Source organism: Meles meles, chromosome 18, assembly GCF_922984935.1.
Source record: "Meles meles chromosome 18, mMelMel3.1 paternal haplotype, whole genome shotgun sequence".
In the NCBI taxonomy this organism is placed as follows: Eukaryota; Metazoa; Chordata; class Mammalia; order Carnivora; family Mustelidae; genus Meles; species Meles meles.
The window spans coordinates 29,747,905-29,767,601 of NC_060083.1; the positions used below are offsets into that span (position 1 = coordinate 29,747,905).

The 19,697-nt window shown below is 38.3% G+C and overlaps 1 protein-coding gene and 1 pseudogene across 1 annotated transcript; one reads left to right on the forward strand and one right to left on the reverse strand.

Annotated features, from left to right (window-relative positions):
* The window catches only part of LOC123930037, a 158,352-nt pseudogene extending 153,908 nt beyond the window's left edge, over positions 1 to 4,444 (forward strand).
* Positions 4,445 to 10,207: 5,763 nt separating this feature from the next.
* Positions 10,208 to 10,794, reverse strand: LOC123929733 (ATP synthase subunit d, mitochondrial). The gene has a single exon (XM_045985734.1). The coding sequence runs from the start codon at positions 10,767 to 10,769 to the stop codon at positions 10,284 to 10,286; it is 486 nt and encodes a 161-aa protein (XP_045841690.1). The 5' UTR covers positions 10,770 to 10,794; the 3' UTR covers positions 10,208 to 10,283.
* Between the last annotated feature and the right edge of the window lie 8,903 nt (positions 10,795 to 19,697).

The window sequence follows — 19,697 nt, forward strand, 5'->3', positions numbered from 1 at the left end:
TTACAAATATTTGTTATATCAATGATTTTAATCTTTTAGTTTCAGTTGTCAGTACCTACATAATGAGAGAGATACATCTCAAAATTTGGAAATGTTCTGAGTGTCTTAAAAGGCCAAAAATTTAAATGATTTCAAAAAGAAACCAATGTAACAAAATCTTATTTAATTGTTGTAGGCATTCAAGAAATAGGATTCTTGAGTAGATAAATGCAGGTACTTAAGACCTTCTAAAATTTGTGCTTTAAATATTTTTTACATATTTATAGTATATTTAGTAAGCTGACTATACTGATTTAGTAAGTAGACTATACTTAACACTTCTTATATTTGTAAAAGACTCAGGATCATTAATATAGATGATTTAGGACACTGAGTTGAATCTGTGCTAACTCTAGAACATTGGCTAGAACTGACATTCTTGACTAAATCTTATATTATGATTTTTAATTATGATTTATTTTGTTTCTAATAAAAGAAACATGCAGAATGTATGTGTAGGGGCATAATCCTATGGCCAGAGAAATCTGACTGCCATTCTGCAAAGTCATTCTATTGAATCAAAGACTGAAGTCCTTAGCTCTTGAATTTTTTGCCCTCAACAAAATCTCAGTTATCTTCATTTGAATTTAAATATTCTTTACTTTTTTTTTTTTAAGATTTTATTTATTTGTTAGAGAGAGAGAGAGAGAGCAAGCACAGGCAGACAGAGTTGCAGGCAGACAGAGAGGGCGAAGCAGGCTCCCCGCCGAGCAAGGAGCCCCATGTGGGACTCGATCCCAGGATGCTGGGATCATGACCTGAGCTGAAGGCAGCCGCTTAACCAACTGAGCCACCCAGGCGTCCCTTAAATATTCTTTACTTAAGTATGTGTATGTACTTTCACTTTGCTTGCATCCACTTCTCAATAAGGAAATACTAACTAAATTTAGCCAGTTTTCAGATTTTCAACATCTTTCATTTGATTCTTGAAAATCCTTGTGAGGTAGGCAGCACAGGTATTATTTCTGACTTACAAATAAAAACACTGAAATTCTAATAAATTAAATGTACACACACTAGTAACTCAGATTTGGATGTGAGATATAATGAAAAACAAATATATCCACAAGTTTTATAGGCAATTAAACTTGGACTTAAATCCTGATTCTCCTACCTTAAAACTGTCTGGCATTTCAAATTACTTGGCATTTCTGTGTATCAGTTTCTTCACGTGTAAAATTGGCAGTAATGACTATTCAATATTATTACAAGGAATAAATTAAATCATGCACAATGTAAGGACATATTATTTCCAACTGATGTCTAGTGTTATTTTCACCATGCTCTCTCCCACATGAAAGTTCTTAAATGTGTATAAAAGTTTTTATGACACTTTCATATATTTATAACCCATTTGATGCTTATTACTTTGAGATACAGGCAAATCAAGTAGAACATCTCCAACTTTCTGAGGAAAAAATTAGATTTTAGAGAGTATAAATATAATTTTTAACCAAATTCACCCTGTTATAGCAGGGTGACAAAAATCTTTATAGTAAACAGAAAAATTTCTTTTCTATTGAGGAATCAACTCTTTTCTATTAGAAAGAAATTTTGATATGACATTGGGAAATAAAATATGAGATTCTGAGAACATAAGTAGCTGAAGACAAGAAAACAAGAGAAAGCTAAGTTGTTCTACATTAGAAATGAGCAGGAATTCGTGGATAAGGATAGCACAGAAGAATAAATAGAAGAGGTAAAGAGATGGATTGTCAGCAAACTTTAGGGTCTCTGAAGTATCTTTAAAGAGTATGCAATTTTTTTTTTTAATTGGGCTCCACACCAAGCATGAATTCCAACATGGGGCTTGAACTTACAACCCTGAGATGAAGAGTCAGAGAGTTAACCCACTGAGCGACCTGAGCACTTCCAAGATTATACAATTTGATGTATACATTCTTTCCATTTATTCTTTTTTAAGATTTTATTTATTTGACAGATAGAGATCACAAGTAGGGAGAGAGGCAGGCAGAGAGAGAGAGAGGAGGAAGCACGCTCCCCGCCAAGCAGAGAGCCCGACGCAGGGCTGGATCCCAGGACTCTGGGATCATGACCCGAGCGAAAGGCAGAGGCTTTAACCCACTGAGCCACCCAGGTGTCCCTATTTTATTGTATTTTTTAAAAGATTTTATGTATTTATATGACAGAGAGACACAGAGAGAGAGGGGAAACAAGTAGGGAGAGTGGAAAAGGGAGAAGCAGATTTCCCGCAGAGCAGAGAGCAGGATGCGGGGGTTTGATCCCAGGACCCTAGGATCATGACCTGAGCCAAAAGCAGAAGCTTAACCACTAAGCCACGCAGGTGCCCCACATTCTTTCAACTTAAATCTCCCCCTCTCTCCAAACCATCATTAAACCTCTTATATACATAAATGCCTTAAATAAGGTGGTTCTTTTTCTTTGTTCTTTTTATTCTCCTTCCTTCTCTTTTTTCTCCCTCTTTCTCATCCTTCTTTCTTTAAAAAAATAATATTTATGAAGAGGGTCAATTCTATATCTAAGTCAGTATGTTGTAAGATAAGGACAGCCTGTGGAAGAAGAGCAAATAATCCATAAATGAATAAATTCAACAGAAGCATAAGCTTAGACTTATGATAAAGAAGAAAAAATACCAATACTCCTCCAGATTCACAGAAATCCTAGGTAAAGGAATTAATCTTTCACATACTGTCTTATCAAGGTTTTAAGGGATTTTAAGGGAATTACAGCGGAAAATCTAAGACTAGTACTTGGATTTATTTTTTAATTCTTCATCTAGTATTCTTTCTAATGCCTCTTCCCCAAAAGTATTAACTAAGTGGTACAAATATAGAGCAAAATTAAGGCCTACTGAATTCTGAGATGATTTAATATAAAGAATAAAACAATATGCCAATGATGAAAATAATGTAATGGGTTGTTATGTAGAATTTAGCTAGAAAAAAAAATAAAACTTGAGTATATGGTCTTGACTGTCTCATTGGGCAAGTCATTTAACCTGCTCCTCTGCTTTACTGTTATCAAGAAAACAGGTTTTGATAGGAATCTTGCCATATAATTCAATACCTTAATACTATTAGGCTGAACTGTAAGAAATTGATATTTTTGTAGGTAAAAAATGCCAAGTGTTGGCAATCACATTTAGTTAAATCTAATATTGAGCCCCATATTGAACTTGAGTTGGAAGAGGGGAGTCCAGTCTCAAAATGGCCATGATCAAAAGGAACCAGAGCAGTTGAGAAAACTCTTTATTCATGGTTTGAGTTTTGAAACTACAGATGATAGTTTAAGAGAACATTTTAAAACATGGGGTACACTTACAGATTGTGTGGTGATGAGAGACCCCCAAATAAAACGTTCCAGGGGTTTTGGTTTTGTGACTTACTCTTGTGTTGAAGAGGTGGATGCAGCAATGTGTGCCCGACCACACAAGGTTGATGGGCATGTAGTGGAACCAAAGAGAGCTGTTTCTAGAGAGGATTCTGTAAAGCCTGGTGCCCATCTAACAGTGAAGAACATTTTTGTTGGTGGTATTAAAGAAGATGCAGAAGAGTATAATTTGAGAGACTACTTTGAAAAGTATGGCAAGATTGAAACCATAGAAGTTATGGAAGACAGGCAGAGTGGAAAAAAGAGAGGATTTGCTTTTGTAACTTTTGATGATCATGATACAGTTGATAAAATTGTTGTTCAGAAATACCACACTATTAATGGGCATAATTGTGAAGTGAAAAAGGCCCTTTCTAAACAAGAAATGCAGTCTGCTGGATCACAAAGAGGTCGTGGAGGTGGATCTGGCAACTTCATGGGTCATGGAGGAAACTTTGGAGGTGGTGGTAACTTTGGCCGTGGTGGAAACTTTGGTGGAAGAGGAGGCTATGGTGGTGGTGGTGGTGGCAGCAGAGGTAGTTATGGAGGAGGTGATGGTGGATATAATGGATTTTGAGGTGATGGTGGCAACTATGGTGGTGATCCTGGTTATAGTAGTAGAGGAGGCTATGGAGGTGGTGGACCAGGATATGGAAACCAAGGAGGTGGATATGGAGGTGGTGGAGGATATGATGGTTACAATGAAGGAGGAAGTTTTGGAGGTGGTAACTATGGTGGTGGTGGGAACTATAATGATTTTGGAAATTATCGTGGACAACAGCAATCAAATTATGGACCCATGAAGGGGGGCAGTTTTGGCGGAAGAAGCTCGGGCAGTCCCTATGGTGGTGGTTATGGCTCTGGTGGTGGAAGTAGTGGATATGGTAGCAGAAGGTTCTAAAAATTTTTCAGAAGAAAAGGGCTACAGTTCTTAGCAGGAGAGAGAGCGAGGAGTTGTCAGGAAAGCTGCAGGTTACTTTGAGACAGTCGTCCCAAATGCTTTAGAGGAACTGTAAAAATCTGCCACAGAAGGAACGATGATCCATAGTCAGAAAGGTTACTGCAGCTTAAACAGGAAACCCTTCTTGTTCAGGATTGTCATAGCCACAGTTTGCAAAAAGTGCAGCTATTGACTAATGCAATGTAGTGTCAGTTAGATGTACATTCCTGAGGTCTTTTATCTGTTGTAGCTTCGTCTTTTTCTTTTTCTTTTCATTACATCAGGTATATTGCCCTGTAAATTGTGGTAGTGGTACCAGGAATAAAAAATTAAGGAATTTTTAACTTTTCAAAACAAAAAATCTAATATTGAACAAAAGGCACATATTTTGGCTTAACTACCTTATTTTCTACATTCTGCTGAATTTCTGATTAATTTGTTTATGCCTAGTGTAATTCATATTCAAATGCATGATGGTTGCTTAGGTTGTTAGATGCTGCCTATAATTAAGTTTTTCCTTTCTCTTATACTCTAACTAGATCTTTGCTTCTCGTGAATTTTAGTGCCTGGAAGAGATATTAATTTGACTCTCATCAGAGTACCTTTAGCAAATTTGAGAAACAGTGCTTTGCAAAGAAACTCTCTACTTCTTCCATATCTCAGTTACTATAAATAATGCTACAATGAACATAGGGGTTAGTGTTAGTGTTTTTGAGTTGTGTTTTGCTTTCTTTGGATAGATACACAGTACTCGAATTACTGAATCATGTGGAAACTCTATTTTAAAATTTTTTTAAGATTTCATTTCCTTATTTAATAGAGAGAGAGAGAGCATGCACACTAGCAGGGGAGGCAGCAGAGGGAAAAAAAGAAGCAGGCTCTCCACCAAGCAGTGAACCCAACATGGGGCTCAAACCCAGGACCTTGAGATCATGACCAGATACAAAAGCAGATGCTTAACCAACTGAGCTACCCAGGCACCCCTCTGTTTTAAAGGAACTCCTATCCTGTTTTCCACAGTGGCCGCACAAATTTTCATTCCTATGAACAGTGCACAAGGAATCCTTTTTCTCCACATCTTTGCCAACACGTATTATTTCTTGTCTTATTTTGCCATTCTGATAGATGTAAGGTGATATTTGATTTTAATTTGCTGATCATCTTTACATGTGTTTGTAGGCCATGTTTATGTCTTCTTTAGAAATACACAATGGAATACTATGCAGCCATCAAAAGAAATGAAATCTTGCCATTTGCGACGACGTGGATGGAACTAGAGCGTATCATGCTTAGTGAAATAAGTCAATCGGAGAAAGACAACTATCATATGATCTCCCTGATATGAGGACATGGAGAAGCAACATGGGGGGGTAGGGGGATAGGAGAAGAATAAATGAAACAAGATGGGATTGGGAGGGAGACAAACCATAAATGACTCTTAATCTCACAAAACAAACTGGGGGTTGCTGGGGGGAGGTGGGATTGGGAGAGGGGGAGCGGGCTATGGACATTGGGGAGGGGAGGCGAACCATAAGAGACTATGGACTCTGAAAAACAACCTGAGGGTTTTGAAGGGTCAGGGGTGGGAGGTTGGGGGAACAGGTGGTGGGTAATGGGGAGGGCACGTTTTGCATGGAGCACTGGGTGTTGTGCAAAAAGAATGAATACTGTTACACTGAAAAAATAAATAAAATGGAAAAAAAAAAGAAAAAAAGAAAAATGTCTATTCAGATCCTCTGCCCATTTTTTAAAAAAGATTTTATTTATTTATTGGTGAGAGAGAGAGGGAAAGAATGAGTGAGCACACACAAGCAAGGGTAGCAGCAGGCAGAGGGAGAAGCAGGTTCCCCCTGAGCAAGGAGCTGGATACAGAACTCAATCCCAGGACCCTGGGATCATAACCTGAGCAAAAAGTGGATGCTTAACCAAGTGAGACATCCAGGTCTCCCTCCTCTACCCCTTTTTAAGTCAAATTATTTATTTGTTTTGCTTGGTCTTTTTGGTGTTGAGTTCTATAAGTTCTTTATATATTTTTAATATTGAACACATCATTTTTAATATATTCCTCCACTTAATAGGTTGCCTTGCAGTATTATTTACAATAGCCAAGATATAAAAGCAACCAGGTACTCATCCATAGATAAATGGATAAAGAAGATGCGGTATATATAAAATGGAATAATATTGAGTGATAAAAAGAATGAGATCTTGCCATTTGCAAAAACATGAATGGAACTAGAAGGTATAATGCTAAGTGAAATAAGTCAGACAGAAAAAGGCAAATACCATATGACTTCACTCTTATGTGGATTTTAAGAAACAAAACAAATGAACAAAGAAAAAAAAGACAAACAAAATAGCAGACTCTTGAATAAAGAGAACAAATGTTGTTGCCAGATAGGAGACGGGTGGAGAGTTGGGTGAAATAGATAAAGCAGATTATTATTTTTTTTTTAGATTTTTTTTATTTATTTGACAGAGAGAGAGAGATCACAAGCAGGCAGGGCAGCAGGCAGAGAGAGAGGGGGAAGCAAGCTCCCTGCTGAGCAGAGAGTTAGATGTGGGGCTTGATCCCAGGACCCTGAGATCATGACCCAAGCTGAAGGCAGAAGCTTAATCCGCTGAGCCACCCAGGCACCCCGATAAAGGGGATTATTATGATGAGCACTGGGTAATGCAGAGAATTGTTTAATCATTATATTGCACACCTGAAACTAATATAACACTGTATATTTATTATACATCAATTTAGAAAAGATTAAAAAAAGAAATTCTCTCCTATAGATAAATAAGTGCTAAATAAGCTGCTTCTGAATTATCTATAACTTGAACACATATACTATATTTGCTTGAAAATGTACAGCTCTGGCCTCAAAGCACACTGATTTTACTTAATTATGAAATACACACACATATGTGTGAAATACACAGATCATACATATATATAAAATAAACACATACATAATTACAACATCTCTATGAGGTAAGTTAGAGCAGAATTTATTAATTCAATTTTGAAATGGGAATAAAGAGCCCAGCCCACTGAAAATTAAATTAAAAAAATCAGTCTCTGTGGACACCTGGGTGGCTCAGTCAGTTAAGCATCTGACTCTTGATTTCAGCTCAGGTCATGATCTCAGGGTTATGAGATTGAGCCCCATGTTGGGCTCCATGCTCAGCATGAAGTTTGCTTGTCCCTCTTCCTCTGCTCCTCCCCCCTGCTCCTGTAAGCTCTCTCTCAAATAAATAAGTAAAAATCTTTAAAAAAATAACAGTAAGATATCAGTGTCTGTTAATGATAACTGACTATCTGCTAAGTGTTACATGAGTCTTTACCTTTTGACAAAATTACAATATTGAGTATTAAGATCAATTCAAGGTATATGAATACATTGTCTACACAATACATATACATTTCCATCTATATTTAATAGGATATTTATACTTCAAAATTATCTTAAAGGGGAGAAAAAAATAGTAGCACTAGGAACAATAGGAGTGAACAGAGGTATGGCTAATTTAGGTGAAGGGGGAAAAGAGATGTTGTAGGAATTCATTTCATTTCAATTCAATTCATTTCAAATCAAATTTATCAAGTATCTATCTGTCTAACCATCCATCCATATATGCTAGACTTACTATCTCTGAAGAACATATCTCAAGGGAAATAGAAAAGCTATACAATTAAACAGAAAATCAAAGTTTATAAATAATTAAGTGGTTAAATGCATAAAATAGGAAGCATTGTCAGAAAAGTGAGGGTTGAATGTTACTACAGGGATAAGGGAAGGCTCTACAGAGCAGATGAATCCTAAATTGGAAAAGCAAGATAGTCAAAATAGATGGAAAGGAGTATTTTAGAGTTAAGGAATAACTTACATAAAAATTCCCGCATTGAAAAGCAACTGGTCAATTGATCATCTTTGTTGGAGCAGTCTTATTTAGACTATATCAACTAATATTTATCTTTTATAAATAGATGGTATGTCATTGAATTTAATATTGCACATTTATCATTTTGTAATGAGTTCTTTTGTCACTTCAGTAAAGAAATCCATTTACTATTCTATAAGCCAGCTCTGTTCCACAGTGTTGTAAAAAAGTTTGAGTTCAGATACTATCCAAATATTTCACTACAAAGTGAATTTTGGAGGAAAGACTTCAGTAAAGTACCATCGTCTCCCCACAAAAGCATGAATTTTGACAAGTGCTCATGGATGAGAGTAATTTCGTGGGAGGCTAGAAGTCCAATGAAGATGTTCAAGCACATCACTGCAGGAAAAAAAAATTGAGAACAGATGCATTGAAGAGGGTAGGAAGAACAGCTTCACTTTAAACATATCATACCTCTCTCAAGGTGTATGGCTCAGGGCCAAGAAAGACCGCTTAGCCAGCAATTTCTTCCATGGGGGAAAGTGAGAGCAAGGTGAGTGACTGCTTTGTTTCCCTAGTCATACAGAATGCTGCTCAGAGGCACTTCTTACTCTACTCAGAATACTGAAGTAGTAGGCACAGCTGAGTAACTAGAAGAGGCTAAGGGCAGGGAACAGAGGCAGGACTCAGAGTAACCAGTACTTGGAATTCAACAAAGGGCAGTGGATCCTATCAAAATGTTTGTGCCCTCCATCAGAATGCCACTTGGGGAGGAGGACAAGATGGCGGGGAACTAGGAGGAGGTGCCATTTCAACCTGTACCCTACAGTGAGCTGATTACCTACCAAAGAGCTCTGATCACCCATGAAATCAGCCTGAGATTAGAATTATACACTTCTGGATCTCTGTGGGGGCAGAAGATGACAGTGAGCAGGTAAAGCGGAGTGGGAATGTTGGACTGATATCAGAAGATAAACAAAAGGGGGAGGGAGCCACCAGAAGTGACCCATTGGAATGTAATACCCCAATATGAGAGTGCCCTGTGACTGGGAACCAGCATTAACTTGGAGTCTGTTTGAAAGCACTCAAAAAGAGCAAAGGATCGTGGGGGGAAATTGTGGGAATCGGGGCAGTTGGGGACAGGGCTTAAGTCTCCTGACCCAGGACAGCCACCCCTGGCGCTGAGCCAGAGAGAATGCAGTGAAGAAACCAGGTCTTGGTCCCTGAGCCACGAGTGTGCCTAGGAGCCCCTGGGTGGTGGCTCAGGTGAGGGGCTGGGAGCCTTGCCAGCGGGCAGGACCACAGCCTTTTGCACTCTCCACATGTGCGCAGCGCCATGCTATCAGAGTCTGAGTCGCATCAGACTGAGAGAGGTGCCTGTAGTCTCCAGCTGGCAGAACCAGAGCCTTTTGCACTCTCCATGCCTGCAGGCCATGCGACCAGAGTCTGAGTTGTGCCCCACACCCTCCCCTGAGAGAGGTGTGTGCAGGCGCCAGCCTGGCACTCTCAGACTCGGAAAGTCTGAGCACTCCCAGCCCCAGCCAGTGGGAAAATCTCAGTGCGCTATCACTGCTTGGGACCTCTCTGGCGGTCTGAGGCTGCCCAGACAGCCACTGCTGTTGTGGTTTTGGGTACAAGCAGGAGTTCCTGCATCCCCAGGGACTGTGACTGGGAACGTGCTCTGCCAGAGGCCAAGGTGGAATTTATGTGCGCTGCAGCACCCAGAGGGGAACAGACTGAGGCTTCTCTCTGAGAGGGAGGTCTGGGTGCACTTTGTGTTCCTCTAAACCTCCAAAAACCATCAAAATCTGTCAAGTCAAGAGAAAACAAATGAACAAACAAACAAAAAAACCTCCAAGGAATAAAAGCCTGAAAAACCGGTTTCCTCAGAGCCCACCCCCTTGATGGGGGCGGGAGGACTTAACTCAGGGAACACTGCCTGAAAAACCCACGTGGCAGACCCCTCCCCTAGAAAGCCAACCCCCCCCAAAAAAAAGATACAACTTTTATTTATTTTTTTTTTATTTTTAATGTCCAGCGTTTATAATACGAGGGCCAGAGCTCTCTCCCCACCTCAAGTTTATAAGTTTTCAATTGGCTTGTGAGGCCAATAGGGATACTTCTTCTTGTCTAATTTGGTTTCTGGGAAGGCTTCATTCAGGTCCTCAATGGTCATCTGATCAAACGGAATTATGTTCCTTAGCTTCTCCAGCTGTTTTTCGTATTCCACAATCCTGGTCTTTGAGACAGACAAAAACTCAGCACAATTTTTCACATCTTCTTTTTCTTCAGCGTCCACCTGAACAGTGTATTTATCCTCTGGCACAGGAATCTTCAGGGCATTGAACTTCTTCTCAAAGTCATCTACCAAGCCAGCCTTCGCCACATTGGCCTTGTAGTAAGCCCAGTCGATAGTAGGGGGTTTCTCAGGGAGAGTAGCCAACTTGGAGGTAAGTGTCTCATTCCAAGATTTCAGGGAGTTAGCAATGGCCTTCTGGTTTCGGGGTATGATCTCTCCAAAAGCTACCCAGTCAATGGTTTTTAGAGCAAGTTTTCGCCCAGCCATCTTGAGATCCTTCACCGACCCCGGCCGCCCCACAACTTTTATTTTTGATTCGTTCCCACTATTCTGATTCATTTTTTATAATTTTTTAACCTATTTACCATCACAGTGAGATATCCAGTACATCAAATTCCATAATAACCTTTTAACCTGAACTTTTTAATACATGCACCTGTGTTTTTCTTTTGCTTTTCTATTTTTAAATTTTGTTTTAATTTTAGTTTAGTTTAGTTTATTCTTTTTTATTTTTATTTTTTAATATTCATATAGAGTTAAGCTTCAGGGTAATCCCCTTTCCCAATCAATGCTACCCTTATAGGTAAACCAATTTTTTTAAAGAGTTTATTTATTTATTTGACAGACAGAGATCACAAGTAGGCAGAGAGGCAGGCAGAGAGAGGAGGAAGCAGGCTCCCTGCTGAGCAGAGAGCCTAATGTGGGGCTCAATCCCAGGACCCTGGGATCATGACATGAGCCGAAGGCAGAGGCTTTAACTCTCTGAGCCACCCAGGCGCCCCGGTAAACCAATTTTTAATCCCCTTTTATTTCAGGAAAGTTGAATCCTTTAACAAAGATATCAAGATACATCCAGGAAGAATCAAAATAACATTCCTCACCCACACTGAGAATTTATAACCACTCTCCCACCTTTTTCTTCTGCCAATGTTTCTGTGTATTTGTGTTTGTCCTGGTAGTGTATAAATCTTATACTTGGGTTTTTGGTTTTTTTTTTTTTGATGAGCTTCTTTTTTTGTTTTGCTCATATATATGTATAAATTTTTTTTCTCTTGTCGTCCACTTTTATCAGTCTTTTTGTCTGTCTGTTTTTGTTTGTATACTTCATAAATCTTACCTTGGGGCACATTTGGCCTGGGTCTTATCTTTTATTTTATCTTCCCTTTTTTTCCCCCTGTCTCTCTCTCTCTCTCTTTCTCTCTCTCTTTTTTTTTCTTTTGGTTGGGTGGGGACTCTTGATTGCTCAGAAGCATTCCAGGGCGCACCATGCCTGCACCACGGTCGATACATTCAGCTACATCCGTTCAGCCACCTCTCACCAAAATGACTAGGAGGAGGAGTGCCCAACAGAAGAAAAATTCAGAGGCTGGGCCTTCTGCAACAGAGTTAATGGCTATCGACATAGACAATTTGTCGGAAAGGGAATTCAGGCTAACAATTATCCAGGCAATAGCTAGGCTGCAGAAAGCCATGGATTACAAAATGGAATTGATTAGGGCAGAACTGAAAGCCACCAGGGATGATGTTCACAATGTTCTCAATGAGTTCCAATCTAATCTAAATTCTCTAAAAGCTAGGGTAACTGAGATAGAAGATAGAATTAGTGATCTAGAAGACAAACAGATAGAGAGAAAGGATCAGGAGGAAGCCTGGAACAAACAGCTTAGAAGCCACGAAAACAGAATTAGGGAAATAAATGACGTCAAGAAATGTTCCAATATCAAAATTATTGGAATCCCTGAGGGGGAGGAGAAAGAAAGAAGACAAGAAGATATAGTGGAACAAATTCTCTAAGAAAATTTTCCCAATCTCCTGAATGGAACCAGCGTTCATGTACTAGATGCAGAATGGTCTCCCCCCCAAGATTATAGAATCTAGAAATATTCTGATAATAAGAATGAAGAATCATAATTGTAGACAGGATCTCTTGAAAGCAGCTAGGACGAAGAAGCTCCTTATGTACAGAGGAAAACCCATCAGAATAACGTCAGACCTGTCTACAGAAATCTGGCTGGCAAGACATATTCAGGGCAATAAATGAGAAGAACATGCAGCCAAGAATACATTATCCAGCAAGACTGACATTCAAAATGGATGGAGAGATAAAGAGCTTCCAAGACCGGCAAGGCTTAAAAGAATATGTGACCACCAAGCCGACAGTGCAGGAAATATTAAGGGGGATTATATAAAAGAGGAAAAATCCTAAGAATATCATTGAACAAAAATATATGGAGACAATCTACAGAGAAAAAGACTTCAAAGGTAACACGATGTCAATAAAAACATATCTATGAATAATCACTCTCAATGTGAATGGCTTAAATGCAGCCATAAAATAGCACAGGGTTGCAGATTGGATAAAATGACAGGACCCATCCATATGTTGTCTAAAAGAGACCCATTTCAAACCTAAGGATACACCCAGACTGAAAGTGAAGGGATGGAGAAGCATCTTTCATGCCAATGGGCCTCAAAAGAAGGCTGGGGTAGCGATTCTCATATCAGATAAATTGGATTTTAAACTAAAGACTGTAGTCAGAGATACAGAAGGACACTACATAATTCTTAAAGGGACAATCCACTAAGAAGATCTAACAATTGTAAATATTTATGCCCCCAATATAGGAGCAGGCAATTACATAAGAAAACTATTAATCAAGATAAATAGTCATGTTGATAAGAATACATTAATAGTAGGAGATCTTAACAAGCCACTCTCAGTAATAGACAGATCATCCAAGCAGAAAATCAATAAAGAAACAAGAGCATTGAATGACACATTGGACCAGATGGACCTCATAGATATATACAGAATATTCCACCCTAAAACAACAGAATACTCATTCTTCTCAAGTGCACATGGAACCTTCTCCAGAATAGACCACATACTGGGTCACAAATCAGGGATCAACCGATACCAAATGATTGAGATTATTCCCTGCATATTCTCAGATCACAGTGTTTTGAAACTGGAGCTCAATCACAAGGAAAAGTTTGGAAGGAACTCAAACACCTGGAAGCTAAAGACCATCTTGCTTAAGAATGCTTGGATCAACCAGGAGATCAAAGAAGAACTTAAACAATTCATGGAACCCAATGAGAATGAAGACACTTCGGTCCAAAACCTATGGGATACAGCAAAGGCGGTCCTAAGGGGGAAATATATAGCCATCCAAGCCTCCCTCAAAAAAATTGAAAAATCCAGAATACACCAGCTGTCTCTTCACCTTAAAGAACTGGAGAATCAACAACAAATTAAACCAACTCCACACATAAGAAGGGAAATAATCAAGATTAGAGCAGAGATCAATGAGATAGAAACTAGAGATACAATAGAACGTATCAATGAAACTAGAAGCTGGTTTTTTGAAAGAATCAATAAGATTGATAAACCATTAGCCACACTAATCCAAAAGAAAAGAGAGAAAGCCCAAATTAATAAAATTATGAATGAAAAGGGAGAGATCACAACTAACACCAAGGAAATAGAAACAGTCATCAGAAGTTATTATCAACAGTTACATGCCAGTAAGTTAAGCAACCTAGATGAAATGGATGCATTCCTGGAGAACTAAAAACTCCCAAAATTGAACCAGGAAGAAATTGAAAACCTGAATAGACCAATAGCTAGTAACAAGATCGAATCAGTGATCAAAAACCTCCCAAAAAACAAGAGCCCAGGACCTGACAGATTCCCTGGGGAATTCTACCAAACTTTCAAAGAAGAAATAACACCAATTCTCCTGAAGCTGTTTCAAAAAATTGAAGCAGAAGGAAAACTTCCAGACTCTTTATGAAGCTAGCATTACCCTGATCCCCAAACCAGGCAAAGACCACAACAAAAAGGAGAATTTCCGACCAATATCACTGATGAATATGGATGCTAAGATTCTTAACAAGATCCTAGAAAACAGGATCCAGCAGCACATTAAAAAGATTATCCACCATGACCAGGTAGGATTCATCCCTGGGTTGCAAGGATGGTTCAACATTCGCAAATCAATCTATGTGATAGAACAAATCAATAAGAGAAGAGAGAAGAAACACATGGTCCTCTCAATTGCTGCAGAAAAAGCATTTGACAAAATCCAGCATCTGTTCCTGATCAAAACGCTTCAAAGTATAGGGATAGAGGGAACATTCCTGAACTTCATAAAATCTATCTATGAAAGACCCACAGCAAATATCATCCTCAATGGGAAAAAGCTTGCAGCCTTCCCATTGAGATCAGGAACACGACAAGGATGCCCACTCTCACCACTCTTGTTCAACATAGTATTAGAAGTCCTAGCAACGGCAATCAGACAACAAAGAGAAATAAAAGGTATCCAAATTGGCAAGGAAGAAGTCAAACTCTCTCTCTTCGCAGATGACATGATTCTTTGTATGGAAAACCCCAAAGACTCCACCCCCAAACTACTAGAACTCATACAGCAATTCAGTAATGTGGCAGGATACAAAGTCAATGTACAGAAATCAGTGGCTTTCTTATACACTAACAACGAAAATACAGAAAGGGAAATTAGAGAATCGATTCCATTTACTATATCACCAAGAACCATAAGATACCTGGGAATAAACCTAACCAAAGAGATAAAGGATCTGTACTCGAGGAACTACAGAACACTCATGAAAGAAATTGAAGAAGACACAAAAAGATGGAAGACCGTTCCATGCTCTTGGATTGGAAGAATAAACATTGTTAAAATGTCTATACTGCCTAGAGCAATCTATACTTTTAATGCCATTCCGATCAAAATTCCACCGGTATTTTTCAAAGAGCTGGAGCAAATAATCCTAAAATTTGTATGGAATCAGAAGAGACCCTGAATTGCTAAGGAAATGTTGAAAAACAAAAACAAAACTGGCGGCATCACGTTACCCGATTTCAATCTTTACTACAAAGCTGTGATCACCAAGATAGCGTGGTACTGGCATAAAAACAGACACATAGACCAGTGGAACAGAGTAGAGAGCCCAGATATGGAGCCTCAACTCTATGGTCAAATAATCTTCGACAAAACAGGAAAAAATATACAATGGAAAAAAGACAGTCTCTTCAATAAGTGGTGCTGGGAAAACTGCACAGCTATATGTAGAAGAATGAAACTCGACCATTCTCTCACACCGTACACAAAGATAAACTCGAAATGGATAAAAGACCTCAACGTGAGACAGGAATCCATCAGAATCCTAGAGGAGAACATAGGCAGTAACCGCTTTGATATCAGCCACAGCAACTTCTTTCAAGATATGTCTCCAAAGGCCAAGGAAACAAAAGCAAAAATGAACTTTTGGGACTTCATCAAGATCAAAAGCTTCTGCAAAGCAAAGGAAACAGTCAACAAAACAAAAAGGCAACCCAAGGAATGGGAGAAGATATTTGCAAATGACAGTACAGACAAAAAGTACTTTAAATGTAAATGAGTTAAATCCTCCTAACAAAATACACAAAGTGACTGAATGGATTATAAAACAAGACCTAGCTCCATGATGTCTACATGAAATTCACTTCAGCTTTAAAGATACATGTAGGTTGAAAGTTAAAAAATGGAAAAAGATATTCCATACAAATGGAAAACAAAAAGAGATCAGATGTAGCCATATTTAAATGAGACAGAATAAACCTTAAGCCAAAAATGTCATAAGAGATAAAGATAAAAAGGTGAATTCATCAAGAGGATACAACAGTTATAAATATATATGCACCCAACATCAGAGTACCTAAATATATAAATAATAATAGATATGCAGAAATAGACAATACAATAATAGTAGGAGACTTTAGTACCCTACTTTCAATAAAGTATAGGTCATCCAGATAAAAGTTGATAAGGAAACATTGGACTTAAACTATACTTCAAATGGATCTAACAGAACAATCCATTCAACAGCAACAGCATACACATTCTTCTCAGGTGCACAGGATATTCTCCAGGATAAATCATATAAGGTCACAAAACAAATCTTAACATTTAGGAAAATTGGAATCAGTATCTTTTCTGACACAAACAGTAGGAAACTAGAAATAAATAACAGGAAAAAAATTGGAAAATTCACAAATATGTGAAAATTAACCACACTGCCGAACAATCAGTAAGTCAAAGAAGAGATCAAAAGGGAAATTTAAAAAAATCTTGAGACTAATGAAACACAATGCAACAGAACACTGGGGACACAGTAAAAGCATTTATTAGAGGGAAATTTATAGTAATAAGCACCTACATTAAAAAAGAAAATGATTTCTAAACAACCTAATTTCACACCTCAAGGAACTAGAAAAAGAAGAACAAACTCAATTCAAAGTTAGCAGAAGGAAGGAAATAACAGGGATCAGAGCAGAGAAAAATGAGATAGGGACTAGAAAAACAAAAGACCAATGAAACTAATCAATAGCCAAACTATGGAAAGAACCTAGATGTCCATCAACAGATGAATGGATAAAGAAGATGTGGTATATATACACAATGGAATACTATGCAGCCATCAAAAGAAATGAAATCATGCCATTTGCGACGACGTGGATGGAACTAGAGCGTATCATGCTTAGTGAAATAAGTCAATCGGAGAAAGACAACTATCATATGATCTCCCTGATATGAGGACATGGAGAAGCAACATGGGGGGGTAGGGGGATAGGAGAAGAATAAATGAAACAAGATGGGATTGGGAGGGAGACAAACCATAAATGACTCTTAATCTCACAAAACAAACTGGGGGTTGCTGGGGGGAGGTGGGAAACTAATCATTGATTTTTAAAAATAGTTTATTTTTTAAAAGATTTTATTTATTTATTTGACAGACAGAGATTACAAGTAGTCAGAGAGGCAGGCAGAGAGAGAGGAGGAAGCAGACTCCCCGCTGAGCAGAGACCCCAATGCAGGGCTCGATCCCAGGACCCTGGGATCATGACCCGAGCCGAAGGCAGAGGCTTTAACCCACGAGCCACCCAGGTGCCCCTAATAGTTGATTTTTTAAAAAGACAAATGAAATTGACAAATCTTAAACTAGCCTAAGAAAAAAGAGAAAGGATTCAAATAAATAAAATCAGAGATTATGCTATGTGAAACAAAGTGGAGAAAGACAATTTTCACTTGGTTTCACTGATATGGGGAACATAAGTAATAACACAGAGGACATTAGGAGAAGGAAGGGAAAAAAATGAAGGGGTGGAAATCAGAGGGGCAGATGAACCACGAGGGGCTATGGACTACAGGAAACAAACTGAGGGTTTCTGGGCAGAAGGTGGGGGGGGGGGGGAGAATGGTAGGATGCATTAGCCTGGCGATGGGTATTAAGGAAGGCATGTATTGCATAGAGCACTGAATGTTATACACAAACAATGAATCATGGAACACTACATCAAAAACTAATGATATACTGTATGTGACTTACATAACATAATAAAATAAAAATAAAAAATAAAATAAAATCAGAAATGAAAGTGGGGACATTACTACTGATACCAAAGAAATATGAAGGATCATAAAAGACTAATATAAGCAATTATATACCAAAAAATTGGGTAACCTAGAAGAAATGGATAAATTCCTGGAAACATACAACCTACCAAGAATCATAAAGAAAAAGAAAATATGAAAGAACAGGCCAATAATAAGTTAGAAGACTAAAGTAATGATCAAAAACCTTCAAACAAAGAAAAGCTTAGGTCTAGATAACTTCATGAGTGGAATCTACATAAAATTTAAAGAATTAATATCAATTCTTCTCAAACGCTTCCAAAAAGTTGAAGAGGAGAGAACAATTCAAACTCATTTTATGAGGCCAGCATTACCCTGATAACAAAGCCAGACAAGGACACTACAAAAAAATTATAGACCAACATATCTGAAGAATAAAGAAATCCTCAAAAGATACTAGCAAGCTGAATTCGCCAGCACATTAGAAAGATTGTACAACATGATCAAGTGGGAGTTATCTCTGAAATGCAAGAAACATACACAAATCAATCAATGTGACATACCACACTAATGGAAGGAAGGAAAAAACTTATATGATCATCTCAATAGATGCAGAAAAAGTATTTGACAAAATTCAACATCTGTTTATGATAAAAACTCTCAATACATTTTAAGATATAGAAGGAATGTAGCTCAACATAATAAAGGCTGGATATGATTCGTTCACAGCTAATATTATTCTCAATGGTGAAAAGCTAAAAGTTTTCCTCTAGATCAGGAAGAAGACAATGATGACGACTCTCACCTCCACTATTCAACATAAGACTAGAAATCCTAGCCAGAATGGTTAGGCAAGAAAAAGAAATAGAAGGCATCCAAATCAGAAAGGAATAATGAGATTGTTTCTGTTCATGGATGTATGATCTTCTATATATTAAAAAAAAAAAAACCTAAAGACTCCACCTAAAAACTGTTAGAACTGAAAAATTAAGTAAAGTTACAGGACACAGAATCAACATACTAACATCAGTTGTATTTCTACACTCTCTCAATAAACTATCTGCCCCCCCAAAAGAAATTAAGAATCCCATTTACAATATCATAAAAAAGATAAAATACTGGGGCGTCTGGGTGGCTCAGTGGGTTAAGCCTCTGCCTTCGGCTCAGGTCCTGATCCCAGGGTCCTGGAATTGAGCCCCACATCGGGCTTTCTACTCAGTGGAGAGCCTGCTTTCCTTACTCTCTCTCTCTCTGCCTGCCTCTCTGCCTACTTGTGATCTCTCTCTGTGTCAAATAAATAAAATCTTTAAAAAAATTTTTTTAAATAAAAAAAAAAAAACTCTACCTCTGAGGGCACCTGGGTGGCTCAGTCCTTAAGCATCTGCCTTCGGCTCAGGTCATGATCCCAGGCTCCTGGGATTGAGCCCCACATTGGGCTACCTGCTCAACAGGAAGCCTGCTTCTCCCTCTCCCACTCCCCCTGCTTGTGCTCCCTCTGTCGCTGTCTCTCTCTGTCAAGTAAATAAAACAACAACAACAACAAAACACTACCTCTGAGTAACCATATAGTAGATAAGAAGTTCCTCGTCCTAAAAGTACTCTATATAATAACATAATACAGAATGAGAGAAATGGAACATCACTATTTTGCAATCCTTAATGAATTAATGGCTCTAGATGTTGGACATCAGTGGCTGTTAACATCTTCAAAAGAGTTACACATATGCTTCTTGATGGAAGAATAGAATACTACCTATGAAGTAGATTTCAAAAA